Raw genomic sequence first — 23,703 nt, forward strand, 5'->3', positions numbered from 1 at the left:
GTGAGGTTAGCAAGTTATTAAGATGTTGTTTACAAAATGAGCCTCAAGTAGTACACAAAGCAATATGCATCGCTGTCATTGACTGTTCCAAATTATATGTAGTAAAATGAACATTGTGTATCATTGAACATTGTGAACTCCTAGCATGCCTTAAGCATTCTGGCACTGGACTGGAACAGCCCCTCTATTTCACAGTGTATTATCTGTAGAAGTAGACGACGTACAGGCACAAAACAAACTTATTTTTCTGGCACTGTAGTGTTAATAGGTACCCCCCCACCCTCCCTCTGGGCTCTAGGGGAAGGAAGGGGTTAAAGGCTTACCTTTCTCCAGCGCCGGGCTCCCTCGGTGCTGGGGACACTCCTCCCTCTTCTGCCAAATGCGCATGCGCGACAAGAGCCACGCGCGTAGTCAGTCCATAGGAAAGCATTCTCAATGCCTTCCTATGGACGCAAGCGTCTTCTCACTGTTAAAATCACAGTGAGAAGCGCGGAAGAGCCTCTAGCGGCTGTCAAGGAGACAGCCACTAGAGGCTAGATTAACCCAGAGGTAAACATAGCAGTTTCTCTGAAACTGCTATGTTTACAGATGCAGGGTTAACACTAGATGGACCTGGGTGCCTATAGTGGTCCTTTAACCCCTTAAGGACCAAACTTCTGGAATAAAAGGGAATCATGTCATGACCTTTTATTCCAGAAGTTTGGTCCTTAAGGGGTTAAGGGGTTAAAGTATAATGTTTGTAAATTGTTCTGCTTGAGAGGCTTCTCGCACTGTCCTGGGAACTCTACAAGTTCTCTAACCAAGTTCCTCACCCTCATGTTTGTTTAGTGGATAAAATAAATAAAGCTGGAGAAAGTTTGACCTCTGCTTAAAGTGGCTCTGTCATGAATTTTCTCTTTCAGTTTTTTCTTTCCTTATGTACACTGCATATTGAAAAGGGAAACTATGGTCACCCAGACCTCTTTATCTCAGTGAAGTGGTCTGAGTGCATTGTCCTTGTCCTGGAGTTCTTTTAATGATTCACCTGATCTTTCGACCTTGGCACCTCTAGTCTGTTCTCCTCTGTCAGTGAAGTCTTCAATTTAACCTTCTGTGGAATTATTAGACTGATGAATTATGGGTAAACTCACTTAGCAACTAAAAGAGAACTTTGCTTAAAGGGACACTCCAGGCACCCAGACCACTTCTGCTCATTGGAGTGGTCTGGGTGCCAACTCCCACTACCCTTAACCCTGCAAGTGTAATTATTGCAGTTTTTTATAAACTGCAATATTTACATTGCAGGGTTAACTCCACCTCTAGTGGCTGTCTATTAGACAGCCACTAGAGGTCACTTCCTGGGTTCTAGCACAGGTTTCCTGTGCTAGAGCGTCACTGGACGTCCTCACGCTGTGTGAGGACCTCCAGCGTCGCTCAAAACCCCATAGGAAAGCATTGAAATGATTTTTCAATGCTTTCCTATGGGGAGACTTAATGCGCATGCGCGGCATTTCTGCGCATGCGCATTAGGTCTCCTCGCATTAGGTCTTTCCTATGGGGAGACGTAATGCGCATGCGCGGCATTTCTGCGCATGCGCATTAGGTCTCCACCGGCCGACGTAATCACTAGGAGGAGCGTCGCGGAGGCGGAGACAGCGGCGAGGGACATCGCCGCTGTCCCAGGTAAGTGACTGAAGGGGTTTTCACCCCTTCAGTAACCGGGGATTGGTGGGTGGGAGGGAGAGGGACCCTCCAGTGCCAGAAAAACGGATCGTTTTTCTGGCACTGGAGTTTCCCTTTAAGCTTCACGCATTGCCCTACTTTTTATTATGGAAATTAAAAAACTAAGGTGAATTTAAATGAATAAAAACAATGAGAAAGAGGCGAAAAGGATTGATTTAAAGGCAAAACAAGTAAAATGACAGAGCTGCTTTAATGATTTTTTTTTTAATTTTTATCAGCCATCATTATTAATTATTAATAATTGTGATTTTGACATGTCATGGAATTATTGACAAGTAGGTCAATATCTAAAGCTATATTTCTTATGAACTCTGAGCATAACTCATTCAGCTCATTGAAGTGGTCTGGGTGCGGTGTCCCTTTTGCACCTGGTGCTACAATGTAAACATTGCAGTTCCAGAGAACTGCAATGTTTACATTGCAGCACTAAGTCTGCCCTCAGTGGCTGTCTACCAGACAGTCACTGGGGCTGCTTACGGAATTGTAATGGACTTTTGGTCCGTTATCCGACGCTGGACGTCCTCTTGCTGTGTATAAAGACCTTCAGTGTCAGGTTTTTCCTCATAGTAAAGCACTGATTTAATGCTTTCTTATGGGGAGCTCTAATGCACGCGCTGCATTTGCCGCGCATGCGCATTAGACCCCGCTCGGAGGACGGAGGAGGGGGTGGAGCTTCGCACCAGCACCGAAGGACATGTTGCTGGGATAAGGTAAGTATATCCCTAAGTATAAGGCACTACAGTATCCCTTTAACCCAAAATGAGTGCCTAGACAGAGCTATGACCAAAATCAAGAGGGCCTTAACTTTTAAATAATGAACTTACATTACAGGTCTTTCAAACAACAAAGAAAAAGCAGTGTGGTCACTGCAGTGCCAAAATAATATATACAACTCACCTAGTGCAAAAGTGTAGAAGGCAGCTGTGGTTCATCAGCATAAACCGTAATATTCCACTTATTATCCAACTAATTTTAATTCAGCGAATCAAACAATAGTAACCACTAGGCTAAATTTTAATACTGAGGCTCATTTTAAATATATGATTAAATGTTTAGATATAATCAGGTCTATCTAAACATGTTTTCACAAATATAGACATGAAAACACAACAACATCTGACTAACAAGCTATTAAATAATACTGGACACCTGCACTTTGCAAAGACCAAGGCAAGATTATTGTGTGATGTTGCTTTATAAATCTGATGTTCTTTCAAAATATGATTTTGAATTATTTATTTTGCAAGATGATTGGTAGTTCAGCAAATCAAAGAGGTCCACCTCTGCTGTAAAATCACAGAACCAGGAGGTGCAGGTGCCCCTGCTGCTCAAACATAACAGCCGGGGCACCACAAGAACACAGAAGGAGAGAGAAAATAATCATGTTCAACTCCAAACTGAAGATGAATGTGGCAAACCTGGGGGACTCTCCACCTGTTGGTATAAGCTCTCTCACACAGATAAAATATAGCCCCTGCTGCCCCAAACATGGCTGCTTCAATAGGATGAGAACCCAGAGCAGAAGCTGTGTGTATGGTAGAAAATGGTGTTCGGAAGGTCATCCTTGGAAAGAAACTGGTTATCCTAGGAACCTGAATAACAAACAAGGAGGAGAAAAAGGACACGTTTGCCATGTCTGGATCATAACATGGACCTCCTCACAATAAGCAGGTTGAACCGAACTAAGGCTGGTTGAAGATAGACTTCAGCAATGAGGAAGAAATGTGGAGTGATCACACAACGTTCCTAACATTCTTCACCGCATCTTCAACATTCCCAAACCCTCCATGTATCAAAATGTAATAATTGTTTGGCATTGGACAGCAATGCAAAAGAAAAGTTTAGTTCATTCATTTTCACTTACCTTTCCCTCCACTTCATATACATTCTTCAAACGGCAGAGGATAGAAAAAAAAAATATTTCCCAGAACTGTGCAAGAGATCTCCAGCCCCCCTTCCCCTAAGTGCACAGGAGAATTTATGCATCCAGGCAAATGTGCTTACATCACACAGGCATTCTGCCCATATATATGTAAAGCAGGTATTTAACCACATCATGTATATATTTTAGCAACACCTACTATTCGAAAAGAAACATTATTTCTGCTTCTACTAGAATGTTTCAGACTCTGTTTTGATATATTAAAAGGTGAGAGATGTGCATTACTATATCAAACAAATCCAATTTATGATGTAGCAAAATTAATCCAGTGAACCAGTGGATGTGCATTCCTGACTCTATAGAGTTACAAATCACATTTAGGACCTCACCTCCCTTAAAAAAAAAAAACCAAAACCCACCATGGCAATGTACCTACCTGTAAGTAAATTGATAGCTTGATAATGCTGTCGCGGCCAATACGAGCCTGTATGTTCTCTTTTGCACAGTGTAAAAACAAACAAAAAAACACACCTTTATTCTAGCACCGTGCGGGTCTACCAGTGCTGGCTCCACCCAGGCTCTGCCCCGTTGGCTGAGATAAGCAAAACTTACAATCTCAACTTTTCCAAAGCTTTCACATAGAAAAGCATTGGGAGGCTATTGCACATTCGGGGCAAAATGCCGCTCTGCGCAAATCAGCATCTTTTCATAAAGATGCCTTGAATCAATGCATCTCTACTGGGAAAGTTCAGCGTCTCCATGCAGCACTGACCCAGAAAACACCTCTAGTGGCCATCTGAGCCACTGGAGGTGTCCCTAGGCAGCAATGCAAACACTGCATTTTCTCTGAAAAGACAGTGTCTACAACAAAAAGCCTGAAGGTAATGATTCTACTCACCAGAACAACCACAATAAGCTGTAGTTGTTTTGGAGACTATAGTGTCCCTTTAAACATGAAACTACTTATTAACATGGAGAGCAGAATTCAAGATAAAATGTCACTTCAGATGATTTGTAATAATATGTTAATTTATTACTATATCTACAATTATATTTATTTGTGAGGTGTGAAAAAATAAACGTAGAATTGCACAACTCCTTATTCTGCAAATAGGTGCCTCCATCTTCACTCCCTACCAGTCACCTATCAACTGCTAAATAGTTACTATAACTCTGGAAGAAAATGGAGTGTTTCATAAAAAAAATGTTAATACAAAGTTACGGATCATTTTCAAGGTTTTATTCTAGGTGTAAATAAAAGAAAAGTAACAGCTCTTCTTTAAGATATTCTTCACTGCCTTCTAGCAATGCAACCTGGAACTCTGTTATTCAGACTATCTTCTTAAAATAATAATAATAGAAAATGAATTTATTCAAGGAATAGAATTGTACAGTACATGGAACTAGAAGGCTGGTGAATGTCTTTAAAAGGTGCAGTCTTCAAACTTTATGTAACTTAGTAGCAAAAATCAATGTTATGTTAGTGGCACGGTGCAAATCTAACAACGAGTGGTTATAAATACTAATGCTCTAAGCACTATAACAGGTATATTCCTTTCACAGTTTATGGCTTCAAGGATGATTTCTTGCCCTGGTCTCACACTGGTGCACATACAACATACTAATAAATCCAAAACTCCAGTGCATGTGCTAGCATTGCAAAGCTATCTTTACGCTTCTGCACAGTATACAAGTCATATTGCAGGATCTCCGGAATTTCTTATTGGAGAGCTCCTACTGCAGCTGTGTAAATGTAGGACCACAAATAGCATCTCCCATTTTCTCATTTCTTAAAGCATAACTTAAATAATGCAATAAAAAATTGACAGGGTTATTCACTAAAGTGAAAATTGAATTTAAATTATTATTATTTTTAAATTCTTTATTTTTGTACTGTTAGTAATGCAGTGGTGCAACAATATAGGCTTATGCAAATTTCATGAAACTCGTTTCATATGATTTACAGAAAGGCAGAATATGTTAGTTAGAACATGTAGCCATTCAGATATTGGTATCTGATAAGTATGCGGTATCTCAGGGCTATGTGGCTTGGTCACATACTGCCAGGTCACCGTATGTGTATCATCACTTCACCCAGCATCCATTCACTTTGGGGCATTGCCTCCACATGTGGATGTAACTACCTCTCTCCCCACATGTCCTCCAGGATGTGTCCGTTGGGCTGATCTTCATATGATATTGTTTGACCGGGGTGGTGTACCACCTGAGGAGGGTTTTATAGGTTTGTTCCTGGAGGGGGACACAGATGGAGGATCATGAGCTCGCCTCCCAGATGTCCTCCCACTACACGCCCTCCAGTTGTTCCCCCAGGTCAGTCTCCCATTGGTCGGTGTAGCGCAGCACCCTCCACTCGTTGGACTCTGCGCTAATGTGGCCATACAACAGTGATATCAGGCCATGCTGTGCCCTTTCTTGGAAGCACATTGTGGCAAACCTAGCCACTCAGGACAGTAAGAAGACTTTCATGCCTTAGACGGTGTTCGGGACTTTTAAAATGGCTGTCTCCCCTATTGTTAAGCTATGGGGATAAAGCATCCGTTTCCCAAACAGTAATCTGCAACACTGTTCGGGAAATTCCCTAACTACCGAATGAGAGACCACACCGATGAGGTTGTGTGTCTCTCATTAACGGAATGCAACATTGTTTCAATTGATGTTAATGGTTTTCGTGGGTGGCCACCGTTCGTATGCCGTACACGTGGCGGCGGCCATCTTTGTTCGCTAAAAGTTCAGTGGTGTTTGGTCGTCGAGTGCCTGGAACTAAAATCGGTCACTTGACTTCCAAACACCGCTGGACTTCCAGGCCGTTCGGGAGATCCACTCTTTCACCAAAATGCTTAATTTCGGGTAAACTTTCCATTGAGACCTGGTTTAATTAAAACAGAATTCTATATGGCGTTTGGCTATTTCTGCATGGATCTGAGCGGTAATTCGTGAGATTGTACATTCAGATCCCTGCAATCCATTCGTTAAAATCTGTGGGGATTTGTACAAGTTATGGATTTTAATGTAATATACAGCATTTTATTGTACCAACTGTTAATATAATTATCTGTGCCTGCTGATGTCATCACTGTCCCTGTACAGCAGGGGATGCTTGGAAACGACCTTGCATGGTCAGTTTCCCACACAGTCCACCTAATTAAAACCCCTGCTGTATCAGTCTGGAAACCCTGTGCAGGGAAAACCGTATAAATTTGGTGACTTTTCAATAAAGCCCTCAGTTGACTCCCAGACTATGTGTCGTCTAGTCATTGGGAAAAGGGATTATACTACGCTACCTGTGTTCTGTATGCTGAATCTTGGTTACCAGCGGAGAGATCGTGCATTAACCCTAGTTACTCCGCTACACACATCTTTTCAAAGAGTGTCAGAGCGGTTGTGGCCACTGTATGAACCTCCCGACAGGCGGAAAAGTCGCGCACCTGGAGATATGGAAAGTAGTCCTTTGTCAGAAGGGTGGCTAGTTCCTTTAATCGATCATAAGTGACAATCTTGTTGTCCACGTACAGGTGGACGTACCTCCGGAGCCCTGTGTATTCTATACCCTTAAAGTCACGTGTGTTTTGAGGACTGGGGTCATAGGGGAAGGTAGTTTGCTAAGGTGGTATTTGGATACGGTCAGGTCCCATATCCTGACAGAGTTGAGTATGGCCGGGCATGGTTGTATTAAGGAATGTCCTGCTAGTAGCGATTCAATATCTACCCAACATTTTTGTTCGGGGGGGGGGGAGTGCAAGTGTACTATTTGTGCCAGTTGCACTGCAAGATATTATAGCTATAAACGTAGTAATGTCTAGTGCCGTTGTGTAAGGGGAATGGGGATCGCGTTGCGCCCGAGATGATAGTCTGTGCTCTTAGGTTTGAGTTTAGGGCACGTATCGCTGTGATGTACGTCACTAGGAAGCCCTATGTTGTAAGGAGGCCAAACAGATACGGCCACTTCACTCTGTCGAAAGCCTTCTCGGCGTCCAGTGATAGTGCCAGAGAAGGCTTTCCTGATACTCCCATGTGCCATGTGACAATTGAAATTTAAGGCCATAAAAGCCAGACTGAAAGCAGTTATATATTTTTGCAGTTCAGCTATTTTGACTTTAAATTTGAAATTCACTGTTAATTCTCATTGTAGTGAATAACCCTGTCATAGTCAATTCAAGCCTGCAGCATACTTTTAATAGTGCTCATTGTTAAACGTCCACTAGATGGCGACAATGCAGCATGGATATTTATCAAATAATGGATATACACAAATCTCTCATATGTACACTGGAGAAATTCTATTCCAAATAACAACCCATAGTATTATCTGTCTGAGAATTAAACAGCGCAAGAAATACTGTTAATCACAAACAAAAACAAATCCTCAAGAATCTTACAGTGAACATACTGTCACGGTTCTCACCACGACATCCAGACTGCCAGACGAGGTCGCCCCAGAAGTGCCCAATAAGGGATTTGAACCTGGGTACTTTTTAGTCCTGGGCCTGCTGTTTCTCCTCTGAGCCACCATACAGCCTGAAGTTTGTATCTTGCCTTATATCCAGTACTGGGGGCTGGACGTTATTCTGTGGCTGTTCCAAGATTCTCAGCACACCTGTAGCTGATGGCCTCATTAGCCAGGTATAAAACACTGCCTCTCCCAGAAGGCAGTGTCAGTTCCTTGACTCTGGTGATTGGTTTGCTGTTTCCTGTTCTCCAGTTTGCTCTTGACTCCGGCTTGTGTTTTTGTTTATTCTGACTTCTGGCTTCCTCTGACCCGTGGCTTCCCACGACTATTCTCCTGGTTTATCCGTTCCTGTACCGCGACTCGGAATTATCCTGCACAGCCCCTGTGCACCGACTCACAGGCCAGGTGAATTCTTGCCTGACCACCTCGGCCTGTGTTTTCTTGTAAGGGTGAGCATACATCTCTGCCTGCCGGACTCCCAACCCCGGTAAGCCCTGACAGAAGGAACTGACCAATGGAGTCTGCAAAGATGTGCTCACCCCTGTCCCAGCAAGTGTCCAGCCTGGCCCAGATTGTTTCGGAGCTGCAGCGAGAAATTTTATTTCTTAAAGGCACAGTAGGCCCAACCCCGGAACCTGCTTATCCAGAGCCGTCTGTTGTGATGCCTGACAGATTTGACGGTTCCCGTTCCTTCTACACATCATTGAGGATGGATTGTTAGCTCCTGTTTGCCCTGAAACCTAGAACCTACGCCACCGACTTTGTCAAGGTCCGTACTGCTATTAATTTACTTTCTGGGCGGATTAAAGAGTGGGCATACCAGAAGCTGCAGGGGAAAAGCACTGTCTTGGACAGCTGGGAGTCGTTCATGACCGCAATGGACTCTCAGTGCGTTGCCTCCAGGAAAGCTACTCCCAAGTTTGCTCCATGTACCCGCAGATCTCGGTTACCTAGAGAAAAGGACTTTAAACGCACATACCAAGTCCCCATCATGTTGCAGCGTGGACCCACCTTCAGGGACCTGCCTTGTCACTCTGATTGTACTCAAGCAAGCCGTGAAACTCCAGTGGACAGGGAGGAACCCATGGAGATTGGATTTACCCAAACTAGGTTGTCGTCTAAGGAGAGAGACCTTAGGAGAGGGTGTGGCATATGTTTCTACTGTGGAGAAAGAGGGCACTTTATCTCCCTCTGCCCTACTCGCCCACCTCTGCCTAAAACTGTTCAAGTAGGTACTGTCTGTACCCGTCCTGTCATCCCGGCAACACAGCCTGGAATCTGCCAAGGTTGCTGTCTAGCCTGTCCTCGTTCCGTGACACAAAAGGGAACCCAGACCAACACATCAACACAGCCAGTACTTCTGAGAAAGTCCCTCCTCCAGCTCCAGAAACGTCTATACCTTTATCCGAAGAAACACCTGTTCAAGCAAGCACCATCACCACTTCCTGCCTTGCCAAATAAGTTATTTCACCTGACTGCACATATGCTTCTAATGGCACTGTTGTATGTAAACAGGATCTTGAGGTGTTCGAGAAAGCATTGCAAGCTGTGAATGCCTCCCCTGTGGGAACTACTAAAGCAATGGCTACTGTGTTTCCTAAATATCTGGAAGATCGTACATATGGCATGGATGCCTATGGGAGAACGTACCTCCTACCAGAGAATGTTTTTGACCTTTCAGAGGAAGAGGGTGAATCCAACCTCTACAAAGAACCTGTTCACGCGTAGAGGTCGTTCTTGAAGGGGGGTACTGTCACGGTTCTCACTGCGACATCCAGACTGCCAGACAAGGTCGCCCCAGAAGTGCCCAATAAGGGATTTGAACCTGGGTACTTTTTAGTCCTGGGCCTGCTGTTTCTCCTCTGAGCCACCATACAGCCTGAAGTTTGTATCTTGCCTTGTATCCAGTACTGGGGGCTGGACGTTATTCTGTGGCTGTTCCAAGATTCTCAGCACACCTGTAGCTGATGGCCTCATTAGCCAGGTATAAAACACTGCCTCTCCCAGAAGGCAGTGTCAGTTCCTTGACTCTGGTGATTGGTTTGCGGTTTCCTGTTCTCCAGTTTGCTCTTGACTCCGGCTTGTGTTTTAGTTTATTCTGACTTCTGGCTTCCTCTAACCCTTGGCTTCCCACGACTATTCTCCGAGGTGGTCGACTCCCAACCCAGGTAAGCCCTGACACATACAAAGCGATAAGACAAGAAACAAACATCAGCCGGCCTTCCTTCACTCTAGTTCTAATTCTCTAGACGGGAGGGGGAGCAGAGAGGGGCATCTTAAGTCATTACCGAGGGCAACCATCCTGCCCAAAAGTCAACATGTTACTTTAATTCTCCCCCAGGTCATCTAATGCACAGACGAAAGGCTATGTATTTGTTTTGCATAGCTCAAGTGAATTTTATGACACACTTGCACTGCGTTTATTGTGACATCTCTGATGTCCCCATAAGTTGTTTTAGTGGGAATGTGTTTTTGTAGAGTGGCTGTTTATGGTGTAGTGTGCCTGTGAATGGGTCTGTTTGTAGTATACTAGGAATGTCTATGAGCTGTAGAGAATGTGTGTATATAAGGGCTATATATTGTGTTTTAATAGCAGCTGCAGTGTGTATCTAGGGGATGAAGTTGGTATTTTTACAGGAGCTGTAGCATGTATGTATAATGCGTGTATATAGGGGCAGCATTTCCTTATTTCCCTAGTGGTCTAGTGTATGTGTTCAGCACTTAGCGCTGTGTTTCTCTTCTGAGCTCTGATCCTACAGCTAGCTTAAGAGTATTAACATGGTAACCCCTAGCAATGCACTGCACTGTCAGAGATTACAAGAGAAATGACTTTGTTCTGCACCAGCAAAGATGCTCTCTGCTCCCCCACCTATGAAATCTGGGTGATCTTTCATATCCCCCATCAGCCCTTGAAGAGACAGAGCTCTCTCCTTCCCACAGAGACAGTTCTGCCTCTTTGAGCCGGTGCTGCCCTTCAAGGCGCCACTTGGCATTCACCAGTTTTGCCTGGTGACCAGTCCAGGCATGGACTTAAGGCCCAGGAATAGTAGATTGTGAGCAGGGCAATGATTCAAGGTAAGGCAATTTTTAAAACTAAAATATACATAAAAACTTGAATTCATTATTTAGGGGATAAAGCATTTAATCAAAACCTAAAGGCATTCCCCATGCATTGTATTTAAATTACTGAAAGATTATATTACTTATATACGTTTCTCACTTTCAAAGGAAACAGGCTGGAGATGGTTGACCATACGTCAAAAACAAGAAACACTAGAAATGAATGCCAATTGGATGAATGATCCCCTGGTTCTTTTAGAGGGAAATGGGAAGAGTCGTACCAGTGAAATAAGACTTCCACCTGCGTCGTGGTACATTATTAGTCCATGGATATAGACTTACAACAGTTTACAATCCTGCAGGTCATGCACCTCTCATAATCATTCATTTCCAGAGATGATAGAGGACTTTGGGATGTACAGTTTCATGCGGCTTAGCTGTGATCTCCACATTATAAAACTATTGTATGGACATTTAACGAACATGAAGCATCGTAAGTCAATTTACTGTGTCAGATGAAGTATTTTTTATTTTTTTTTTTAACTAAGAGAATAAAAGCAAACACAGAACATATAAAACAATGTCTGAAAGCCATCAACACTCACCATGAGTTAGTGAGTTTAACTTACCAGAGATCTGGAGCTCTGTCGGGATGGGGGGAGAAACTGTCGTACATTGGTTGGAGTCTCCTTCTCTATGGAGTGCCTTCTCTGTGGAGCCTGGCGCCTCTCAGGTTGAGGTGTTGAGGAAATGGGTAAAAATTTAGGGGGTGCTGTAAAAAAACAACCAAACAAAAATATTTCTCACCTTTTAAGATGAAATCTAGTTGATGTTCCAGCATATGTATTTGCATTTATATCATACTCTATCGCCATGTAAAATTAGAAGAGGATTATTAGAAAGAGATTATGCTGTTCCTTAGTCAGCTGACCCGCTCAGCCAATCACTGTTGCATATTTCTGCTCAGGCTAATGATTTCTCATTAAGTGAATGAAGTAGTTATAGTGCCTAGAGTATCCCTTTAACACATGGGAAGGGAAGGAAAGGCAAGCAAGAAAATAGAAGCCACTAAAAAAATTACAGTAAGATTTAAAAAAATGTCAGTAAAAATTCTGATTTACAAGGAATTTGTTATGCACTAGGGCTGCAAACGGATCTTCGGTAAAAAGAATATTATCTTCTAAAAAAAGATTAAATGTGAACTAAGAAGAGATTTATTAGCAGTTTACCAAGGGACTGCAAATTGAAGGCTAAAGTAGATTACTTCAGAAATATTCTCCCACTTAACTAGGTGTTCAGCTTTGGCAGCTAGTTTGGTTTAAATAAAACCATTTCCTTGTCAATAACTGTGTTATTGGAATAACCACGATAGTATTTCTACAAATAGACAGGAAGTAAATAAAGGTTTAAAGAAGCAAAGAAGCTGGCCTGAACAACAAAACCATCATACGGAGGATGGAAATGAAAAATAGAAAGCGAGATAATCAATCTCATTTTGCATTTACGTACTTTTTCTGCCTGGTGCAGCTTCTGGTGACGTATCTTCAAGCTGGGAATTAGAAATACTGCTACTGCTGCTTTTGGCCTTTTGCACCAAGTCCTCCTAGAACAAACAAATCAAGTACAAGACACAGACAGCATCAGTATATCTCCTGGCATCGGGTCTATGGAGACTATTGAGAATATACCACCAGGCAGACAGAGAGGATCTCTGCAGTGTGGGATGTACAATATAAAGAATTCAAGCTGGGAATCTCAGCAATGCCATACTGAATTACACACAAAGCAACTTGCTTCCAATCCGTCTGTGTAAACTATATTAATAGAGCTCCAGAACAGAAAACGATTCACTGAAATTGTGATATGTTTCATAGCAAAATAGGACATCTCGAGGCTCATTATAGCAGTGTTCTTTTTCGCGACACCTTATTCCATGACGATGCAAATGACAATTTCCATGTAAAGAAACACTCAAATAACAGTGACCCATTTATACTGTTGCTAAGTTGTGTTTACGAAAGTTACAAAAAATAGAAATGGTTGGAAGTAGACAAAGATGCTATATACATGTGCTTTTTATTCATATAAAAGGAGAGCAGCAATGTCTGGACATTAGACTGGAAAAAAATTGTGTTAGCCTTTTTCATGAAATGCTCAGTTTTCAGTTAAAAAAAAAATATTGAAGATAATTACATTATAATCCAGTTCATACAATGTAACCCAGGGCAAACATTGAAAATGAAGAGGTAAAACAGACACATTGTTTCATTTCTCTTTTCAGTTTTTACTATACTTTGCCACAAAGCAACTGCTATACTAGAGTATAGTATACTGGAGTACATAAATGGAGCAAAACTAAAATATTGCACATCTCCTTTTAAGATGAGCTCCGAATCAGTCCATATTCTTCATAAAAGCTACTGCATATATACCACTGTATTTTATAATGAAAAGAAAAAAAAGAAAAAACGTTCCCTTTTAAGTGTTATTTTGGCACGCTAAACTACTTTGACCTGGAAATCAGTGTGTTCAAAACCAGCTCACCCCAGCTTCCAATGTGTCCTACTGTCTCTGAGACAGGGCTCAGCACTGTTTGGAACTGAAGCTATAGCACGATTGAAACCATGAGCCAGTAAAAAGAAATGAATAAATACTAATCTGCTTTTAGTTAGTCTGTAACTGTGGAGTACATCCCCCTCACCAACAAACTGGTATTATTAGACACAGTGCCATATTTCTTCAAAGCAGAATTATTTTGCTGCCACACAGATAAGATGGAGTGGATTGCATCATCAAATTAAAGAGATAAGCCTTTATACAATTATTTTCTTAATTCAATATAAACATTATTTTTAATGTGGTAATCTTATGTAGTGTAAATTCGTTCTTGGTCTGCCCAGGTGATAGTTTGTAAAGGTGGAATTGGCTGATAGGGGGCATACCAGAGATGTATGCATTAGGAATGATGGGGCGATGGTAAAGCCCTCCAAAAAAGTGATTGCATCAGTGGCATTCTTGCACTAAAAGGTTGTTTGGCCGCCACATTGTTACGACCCTTACAGGATGGCACATGAAAACAGCATTTCAGAAGTGCAAAATGCCTAGAGTTGCTGTTGTGCAGCATGAAAATATCTGATTATGCTTATTGGGAACAGGGGGCTCCAATTTGACCAGTTTGTCAGCTTGTTATCCAGATAAGAGAAACCCAGACAGGGGGAATTGCTTGGATTTGCCCTTATAATTCAGAAATGGCAAAAATGAAAGCGTTGTGTGTCATTTGACGAATATAAACCATAGATTACCAACAAAAGGATGATAACAAGTGATGTACTGCCAGAAAAGGATGGTGTTGGAATATTGATGGGAAAAGAAACAGGACTGAAGCAGACAGATTAAAATGGGAATAGTGTGCTCCCTAGGGTTGTAGACTGGGAGCAGTAATAGAGATCTCAGTATACTCATTGCTCCAAATCACACTGAAATATACCAGGAACTGCTCTAGGTGAATCAGAAGCATACGGACAGTCATGTTCACACATGTACGCACTATTTAAGATATTGCTCACAACATAAATTACCATAATGTAACAAGTGATACGGAGTCCTGAAGACATTTCTATTTGTGAATACAAGCTGTTCCTGGACACATCCTATGTGTCAGTCCAAAAGAACCCAAACAGCCCACTCCTTGAATTTGCATGAACAGGAATTGCATGAGTCAGTAATTCTGTATACCCATGCCAGACCATTACCACACCAGGCTCTAACTGTGAATGCAGCAACTACCCAAACATAGCATTCATAGCATAGAATATGGGCACCATATTAATTACGTTTCATGGCTACCTGAGGTTACCTGAACCAAGAGTTTTCAATACTTTCCCAGATACATGTTAGCACAGTGCAATATAATGGAAGAATTGCAATAGGACTTTGGATTTTGCCTTTCTTGTTCTAGGTATGACTATTATAATTCTTATCTGATACATTTCAACCATAAAAGATAGCGTTTATGGAAAAAATGTGTATATTGAGATTAAACAGACACTGAATCAAAATTTTAAAAAAATCTTTAAATACCACCCACCCCCCTCAAAAAAAACAACCAAAAAAAAAATAAAGAAAACCAAATTAAAAGTTCAAAATACAGAATAAAAAAATACAAGGGAGTGTCAAGTAAAAGGCTAAAGCATACTAATAACTCTCTAACTGGGAACTATGGATTTTAAAATTAAACTACTTTATAAAAGGAATGAGCAATAGTCATAACTATTATCAAAAGCCACGTACATTATAGTAGCTACAGTTATACAGAGACTAAAACATTACGTCTTCAAAAATAACAACTATAAACAATGCTCTAATGATTCTGCACTTTATCAAAGGACCACTATAGGCACCCAGACCACTTCAGCTCAATAAAGTGGTCTGGGTGCCAGGTCCCCCTAGTTTTAACCCTGCAGCTGAAAACATAGTGTATACACTGTCTGCAGGGTTAATCCAGCTTCTAGTGGCTGTCTCCTTGACAGCCACTGGAGGCTGCTTCCACGATTTACACTGGAACGGAGACCAGCGTCAAATAACAGGGTATGCAGTATTTAAAGAGACACTATTGGCACCAAAACAACAAATTACGTTTTGGTGTATAGATCATGCCTCACCAGTTTCACTGATTATTTCTCTGCCATTTAGGAGGTAAATCACTTTGTATATACAGTCCTTGAAACAACTCCCTGCAAGTGACTTGCACAGCCTTCCTAAACACTGCCTGAATCTAACCTAGATATTTTAAATTCCTGTATTGGGCAGTATGTTTAATCCAGAATTGATTTGCTCCCCGCAGGACCCTCTTGTGTGTGATTAAAGTTTAAGTTACAGAAAATGGTATAACAACTTCTAAAGTAAGTTAACATCTGATTGAAAAATGTAAAAACATGTGACAGTCACAGCCAGGGGAGGTGTGGCTAGGGCTGCATAAACTGAAACAAAAGTGATTTAACCACTAAATGGCATTGAATTGAGCAGTGCATCTGTTGCGTCATGATCTATACAGCAAAACAGCTTCAAAAGCTAAAGTTGTTTTCATGCCTTTTATATACATTAAAGTTATTTTACAGACTGATGAATAATATAGCACTTTATATTTAACATTCGCTATTCTTTTAAGACAATTCCCGGAAGCTACAAATGCCATGGCTTTAAGGGGAACCTGCCAGCTGTCTAGACTTGTGAACGTAAAAGGAACACAGCCATGTCTTTTCAGAGAATGACAAACCAGTAGGAGAGGTGGTGACAAGCGATGTTTACGCTGTAGACTGATGACAAAACATTCTTCACAGTTTAACTGTTCTTCTGTGTTGGAGAAAAGAAAATCCAAAACAACTACCGGTACCTAATGTAAGACTGGTTTAGATGTGATGATGCGGAACACATACAATGACATGCACTTTGCTAAATGACATTTTACAAGGCATACACATACAGTCACAAAGTGCTCTGAATCTAACAGCAGGATATCTCACCTCAGACTCTGAGCTATCAAATTCCGCCAGTGCTGGGGCCTTCAGTAACTTCTTTCTCTGAACGGGAACCTGTTTTGGGCGACTAATCATCTGGGTTGGCTGCATCACATCCCCATTTAACACTGGTCGGTCTGCAACCGAGATCGGTCTAGAGACTTCAGGGATCGACACATCTAAGATAATGAAACATGGCAACATTCAGCTTCTGCAATGTATTTGAGCGAAATCACAGTATTATCAAATAATCCGTCATATTAACATCTTAACGCTTAACGCGACAACTAGTGTGCTCTTTGGAACAGCTGATAGTATAAAGATATAAGCAAATACAATTATAACGGTAGCAAATCACTTAATAATATAACTGAGATTTAAAAAAAAGCCTATTTCGTTGTTTCAATACATGCTTTTAACGACTTAATGTTCTATCACTAATCACAAGTTATGATGTATTGCAGACACCTCTGACTGGAAGAGAACTGTGCTACCGGTTTAAGAACCTAGCAGACTCATGCCAACAAGAGTGAAAGTGCTAATATTTTGCACTGTTTAGACTTAAGGATTCAAATTGAATTCCAAATTCTAGCCCAAAATATCGAAACTGAAAGTTTAGCTAAATTGGAGAATTTTCTCAATTAGTCAATTGTGGCCCAAAATCTGAACTTTATTTTACATCTATTCTGAATAACTCTGTTTAATATCTATAAGATAACAGAATCGGGTCACTTCTAGTTCTAGATCAAACAGGGATATCTAGCTTTTGGTCACCACAAATCTACAGCATAATGTTTGATTGTAAGTAAGCAATTAAGTAAGATTACCCAAAGTGTCTTATTATCAAGACATTAAGGAAAATAAACAAAACAAAAAAAATCTGAAGGTGTAAAATATAATTTCACATCTTTTTACCCAGAAAGCAAATTGTTTTGTGTTGCAGTGCTTTTCCGAGTTCCAAATTTTTATGAAAGAAAGCTGCTTGTTAGGTCAGAAATATCAGCCTATTACGAGCTGTTACGAACTGGACGTTCTCTGAATAAAATGGTAAAATAGCTAATTGCACGTCTTCTGTCAGTACAGTGTCACCAAATATGTTGGGGTGTCACAAATAAATAGATAATTCTCAAACCTGCATATCTTGTATTTATGGAAGTGTCAGTAAAATATATGTTTACCTCTCCTATGAGATGGCTGCCATTATTAACACATGTGGCTTGATGAGATCGGAAGGCAGAGAGCTATATATTAAAAAGGTTGAAGAAATAATTTGAGGATACACTTAAATCTATGCACCAAAGTGCATAGGTAAATAGGTATTATGTAGAATGACACTATCTTTTTTCACATGACTGGAAAGCATTAACCTTAAAGAGACATTCCAAGCATCATAACCACTATATATTATTGAAATTGTTATGGTGACTGGAGTACACTGGTACAATCACACTGTTCAGTGTTAAACTGTTCTCATATGGTTTGACATTGAATGAGGATCTCTGGAATGTTCATTTTGTGCACAGCGCATTGGCAACAAATCTTGGTATTTCCTTATTTTACATATGGCTTGAAAATATATAAACTGATAGTTCGGTTGACCTGTTTTTCAGCTGTCTATAACTGATCTTCCTTTCTGGTTTAGGGCTTGTGTTTCAGTTAAAGCAGAATTCCAGTAAATATGGAACTCATAAATCCCACTGCAAAGATGTTTCACTGATGATAATGTCGCATGAAAGATATATATATATATATATATATATAATTATTTATTTTTTTTAAATGTATTTATCACTGGCATTTATAAAGCGCCAACATATTCCACAGAGCTGTACAATTGGGAAAGACAACACAATAAGAACAGACCGATACAAAAGGTAGAGAGCCACGCCCAGGAGCTTACAATCTAAAGGTTAAACTTGGGAGATGAGACAAGAGGTAGCAGAGGGATTTGTATGTGATGGCAGAGAGAGTTAATAGTAGAACTGCAGCAGCTGATAACATGTGAAGGGAACCAGGAGATGATTGGCTGTGGTTCCAAACGGGTATGTTTCTTTCCAAGCCAGTTTTGTGAATGGGGAGTCAGTGATTGGTTGAGAGCATAAGCCGAATGTAAATGAGTGAAAACATGTGACTGGTGCCTAGTGTGGATCCAACACTTTACCTATATATTCTCATAATAATCCTTATACTGGCAGCAAACAGAGCTGGTCTAAGCAACCTCACTCTAAGGGCTACCTCAGTGTGACATTGTTATACAGTAAAATATAAAGGAACAACCATTCAAGTAGGTGTCATGAATTGATCAGGTGGTCCCTGGAGCTGGTTTACCGTCAGAGATTAAGCCGTTCACAGTTCAACCCAAAAGTCTGTGTTTCTGTGCCAGACTACTCTGCCCCTCTGTCCTTCCGCTATCTGAAATCTTAGATGACTGAAGGTTCGGGCAGCATTGGACAGGGGCACTGCTGATTGGTTTAAAGAAGTCAGCTGATGCTCTAAGCCAGTTAGTACCTCCCCATTCATACATATCTTATTTATGAATAAGGACCTACTGATTGGCTTAGAGCGTCAGCTGACTGACCTAACCCAATCAGCCCTGCCTGAGCCTTCTGTTATCTAAGATTTCAGAAAGCGAAAAGATAGAGGGGCAGAGAATTTCTGGTGCCAGAAAATAGACATTTAGGTTAAACCATTCGTAAAAAGATGTTCCACTGATCATAAATCGCATGAAAAGTTCATCGGTACACGAATTCGTGAATGGTTTAACCCCTAAAGGTGAGCCAAGACCAGGGACCTACTGGCACCATAACAACTCAATTTAAATGGAACAGACAGGATATAAACGATTAAAGTTATTTCAAACCACACATTTCGGCAATTTGCTTTTAGGTAAAATGTTTGACATAAAATTCCAGCAGTGCTATTCTATGATATCTACAATGATCTCAGTAGCGGTATCCCTGTATAGTATTAAAAATAAAAATACTTCACAGATTTGTTGAGAAGCGCAACACCAACAAAATTAAGGACTTAAATCCAAATCCAAAAATACACAAGTCAAAACAGACCTACATATGATACAACATCACAATGAAAACTTAGTTTGAAGATAAATATATTACATTTTTAAAGTACATTTTAGATTATTCTAGTGCTACCAGGTAGATGAAATATCAAGATTTACAAAATAGGATATACCGTAATACATAATTTATATCTCAATTTAACGTGTTAGTGATGAATGACTTTTTACATTGTCTTAAAGGGGCATGCTAACAGAATGATTTGCTCAACACGTTCAACACCACAGCAGAGAGCATAACAATTCCAAAAAACAAAAAAAACTATAAACACACACCTTTACTAAGTCGATCTGTAACAACTACATTTCACAGCAATTAATCTGTAACAACTATATTTCACAGCACAGATTGAGTGTCATTGCCGATCATAGCTTATAGACAGCTTGCGATACAATTTAAAGCAACACTGTCGTTGTGCAGATTTATTTTTAAACTAATCATTTTTGTATCTCTATTTTCCCTTGTTTTTTTTAATTCTTTATTTTTTTCATAACACATTGGTTGTCAACACATAGGATCATAAAGTTTATTCCAAATGAGTTCGACATTAACAGCGTATCAACAAATGCAGTAGGTATCATGCGAGTGAAAGAGCTGCAGTGTATAGTGCCTAAGTATGAATGTGAAATGTAGGTTTTGATTTTTAATAATATAAAACCTGCCTAAGAGTCATGTGAGTGAAAGTACCACCGGAGCACATACCAAAGGTGCTATAAAAAAAGTTAGTTGTGTCCAGGGTTTGGTATGAGGTTATAGGACCTGAATGCAGCCAAGAATAAGGGAAGGAATGGGGGAGTGTATTAATATTATAGCCACCAATTGCGTGGTTGGTAATCTGCTCAGAGGTTATGCTGTGGGCATACTGGTGGAGGGTTTGGGCTCATCAGCCCCTATCTCAAGGAAAATTGCAGTGTTTGTACACTACCCTGTATCCCCACTAACCGAGAGCTCACAAGAGGAATAAGATTAGACAGTGGTATTGTTATGGCAAAAGTAAATAAACTAAATACACAAAAGAGGAGGAGAAAGCAACAATAACGTTTTGATGTCACTGAAATGGTAACTTTGGACTAGTCTCTGGATGTTAAGGGAATCTTGGTGAAGGGTATAGCAGCCGCTTGGGCCCGATATTCTTCCCGTCAGATCACTGTTCCGGTGGATGAAGTGGGTTTTGCATCTCGTGGTGTGAACTCCCTTATCTTATCCAAGTCTATTTGCGACAGGCTCCTGCCTTGAGCGGCTGTCAGGGGGTGATTCCTGTGATTGTCCGCCGGTGGTCCTCTAGCTCCTGGTAGGTTCCTGCACACAGAGTAGTGCTGTTCGCTGTAATTAGGACCGTGCGAGGTGGGCCCCAGCGATATGACACCCCTTTATTGTGGAGCAGTGGCCGCAGGGACGGGTGCCACAGGGGAGTGCTTCTTGACATATCCGGGAAAAAGAGTAGTGAGGCGCCCTCAAAGGCAATGAGGGTCTTTCTTCTCACCGCATCCTGTAGTAGGGCCTTGTCCTGCAGAGAACTAAAGAGGAGAATGAGGTCTGGAGTAGCTACGGCGGTGCACTGGGTTGCTTAGGCAGATGGAACATACCGTTGAGCTTCACGGCTTTGCTGTGTTTCGGCGGTAGGTGGGCCGCGAAGAGCCGCCTGAGAAAGTGTGGAAAGTCTGGCAGTCCCACCGTTTCCGACACCCTCCTGAGTTTCGAGATATGTGTGAGCCACTGGTCTTCCATGGCGTCGATCTAGGTGTCAATTCTTTGTTGGTGCTGATGCCGGCTGTCTTGAGTGCTCTCGAGTTGGACCATTTTGGCAGTCACACTTTTGACGGCCTTCTTGAAGGGAGCCAAATCTCCTGCTAAGTTCTCACGAAGTTCAGCGAACATCACTTTGAGTTGGCCCGTCGTGACAGGGTCCCGGTCTGCCACCAGTGGGGTATGTCCCTTTTTAGCAGTAAATGAGGCACTCTCCATCGGGGCAATAGCCATGTCGTCCGAGGAATAGGATGAGCCCTTATCCGCGAGTGCCATATTGTCCCAAGTGGCCCTCTGTGAACTCCAGAATATATCGCCGATATCACTGCTCAATGGGCTCTGGTCGGGCTTGTGCTTTTTATTTTTACTACCCATGTGCATACCACCAGCCAAGGGACTATTTTCAGCAAGAGTAGGTGACCGCTTTCTCCCCAATTTCAGCCGTTTTTGGGTAGCTTCGTATGGAGCTCAGAAAGTATGCGACCGTCCAGGCTTACAGCTAGGCTTGTTTTTATTTTATTTGGAGTGTGATCTTTGGCAATGGGCAGATCTTAAAATTAAACACAGGAGGCTCATAAAAGTTCTAGCAGGCTATTAACAGCACAGGAGATAAGAAATTCTAAATTAAACAGAATGTGAAATAAAGGAAGTTTAAACATTAGATGTCACTAATTCTACAGAAGGTTAAACTGCAAACATCATGGACAAAGGAGCACAGAGTATTTGCACTCTGATACGAAGATCCAACACGAGGAAGAAAAGCTACTTAAAATAAATATAGGCAAGTGTAAATATAATCATTAATATACAAGGGCATAAGGAAAGGAAAACTGAAAGAAACCCCCACCCCTTAAAGAAATATGACAGTGCCACTTTAATATTGAAGATTTTAATGTAAATGATCAGTTCTTTTTGCTGCTCCTATGTTAGGTTTGGCAGTTGTACCTTAAAACATTCCTTGTATTATGACATCACTAAGTGAGGATTCCATAGAACACACAATACCAGAGTGAAATAAGAATGATCATTGGCTAGAAAGTCTGGTGCCACATGGAACATTGGTAACAAAATCACAAGCTATGCAGAGATAGTTTAAATCTTTTTAAACAAAGCAATTAAATTGTAAGAAATGCAATGATAGCTATTAGAAATCCTGCCTTTAACACATCTGAGTGTTATTGTGTATGTGTGTGTGTGTGTGTGTTGGATATCGACCTTTACACCATTAAAATGCACAGTTTACATAATGTTTAGGAGTTTGGAAAAAGATGGGAGTGCAGGTTAATGTGACCTTTTATTTGCCTATAATGGCAAATCTGAATTCCCAAAATGTGAAGTCTACAAGGAATCATCAGCAGTATTTACACGTATTCATCATTACACTAAAATATCAGGTTACATCAGACATTGACACTACTTTTGATACTACGACTGACTTCTTCTATTTCCTACTCCATCTCCTTTCTTTACTCTCCATTTTGGACTCTGCTAAACCCTGGGAAATGTTACACAAGTTTGCCGTTATATACATGGGCTATGAATTAATACTCACTTCCCTGTGTATGCTATTCGATGTGCTGGGTCGTAGGAGGGTTGGTCATTTACTTTCGGTGCTAAAGATCCCAGAGATTGTACATAGCAGATACTCTTTTGAGCGTTTAATTGATCCACAGCTTGTTTTCGAATAAGAGGACATTTCATTTAACTTGCTTCAATATGCTAGAATTGTACAGTAATTCTCAACTAGTAACTAGCATTATTTTGTTTCTCCACCTTTTAATTACCGGTAGTCTGCTGTCCCATATAATTTCGCTTTGTACCACTTCCTGGCTCTGACGACATTTCTTATATGGATGAATGCTTATTTATCATGTCGAACTCATTAGCAACTTTTTTTTTTTAAATTATGCACTACCTGTCTTGAATTGACACATTTGCAATAAATTGTGTTATGGTTTGATGACTATAAAAACTCAAGAGATAATTTTGAATTTCACGTAACTGATTACAAAAATCTAAATTACTTTGTTATACAGATAAAAATAACAACTTATAGTCACGAGAACACAGCAACAAATTCTGTACAAACCACACAAACAGGAGCAAAAAGAAGGAATGGGTAGACAGATGAAAAGTCGCACTATTTCTTTCATGGTCATTAAATGATCGAGTATAATGTTAATAAGGTCACACACCGAAAAATGAAGCTTTCTGGTAGGTTGGCAAGTA

The 23,703-nt window shown here is 40.9% G+C and overlaps 1 protein-coding gene across 7 annotated transcripts in view; it reads right to left on the reverse strand.

Moving 5' to 3' along the window:
• The window catches only part of SPIRE1 (spire type actin nucleation factor 1), a 183,631-nt gene that overhangs the window by 12,337 nt on the left and 147,591 nt on the right, over positions 1 to 23,703 (reverse strand). For 4 of the 7 annotated variants that reach the window (XM_063451583.1, XM_063451586.1, XM_063451585.1 and 1 more), the window contains 4 exons: positions 16,655 to 16,827; positions 12,642 to 12,735; positions 11,762 to 11,904; positions 3,141 to 3,314 (listed from right to left, as the gene is read on the reverse strand). In XM_063451583.1, coding sequence (XP_063307653.1) covers positions 3,141 to 3,314; positions 11,762 to 11,904; positions 12,642 to 12,735; positions 16,655 to 16,827 — 584 coding nt within the window. The remainder of the gene's footprint in view (positions 1 to 3,140; positions 3,315 to 11,761; positions 11,905 to 12,641; positions 12,736 to 16,654; positions 16,828 to 23,703) is intronic. The other 3 variants (XM_063451587.1, XM_063451588.1, XM_063451589.1) reach the window with 1 other exon arrangement.

This window comes from Pelobates fuscus, chromosome 4 (assembly GCF_036172605.1).
Source record: "Pelobates fuscus isolate aPelFus1 chromosome 4, aPelFus1.pri, whole genome shotgun sequence".
Lineage (NCBI taxonomy): Eukaryota > Metazoa > Chordata > Amphibia > Anura > Pelobatidae > Pelobates > Pelobates fuscus.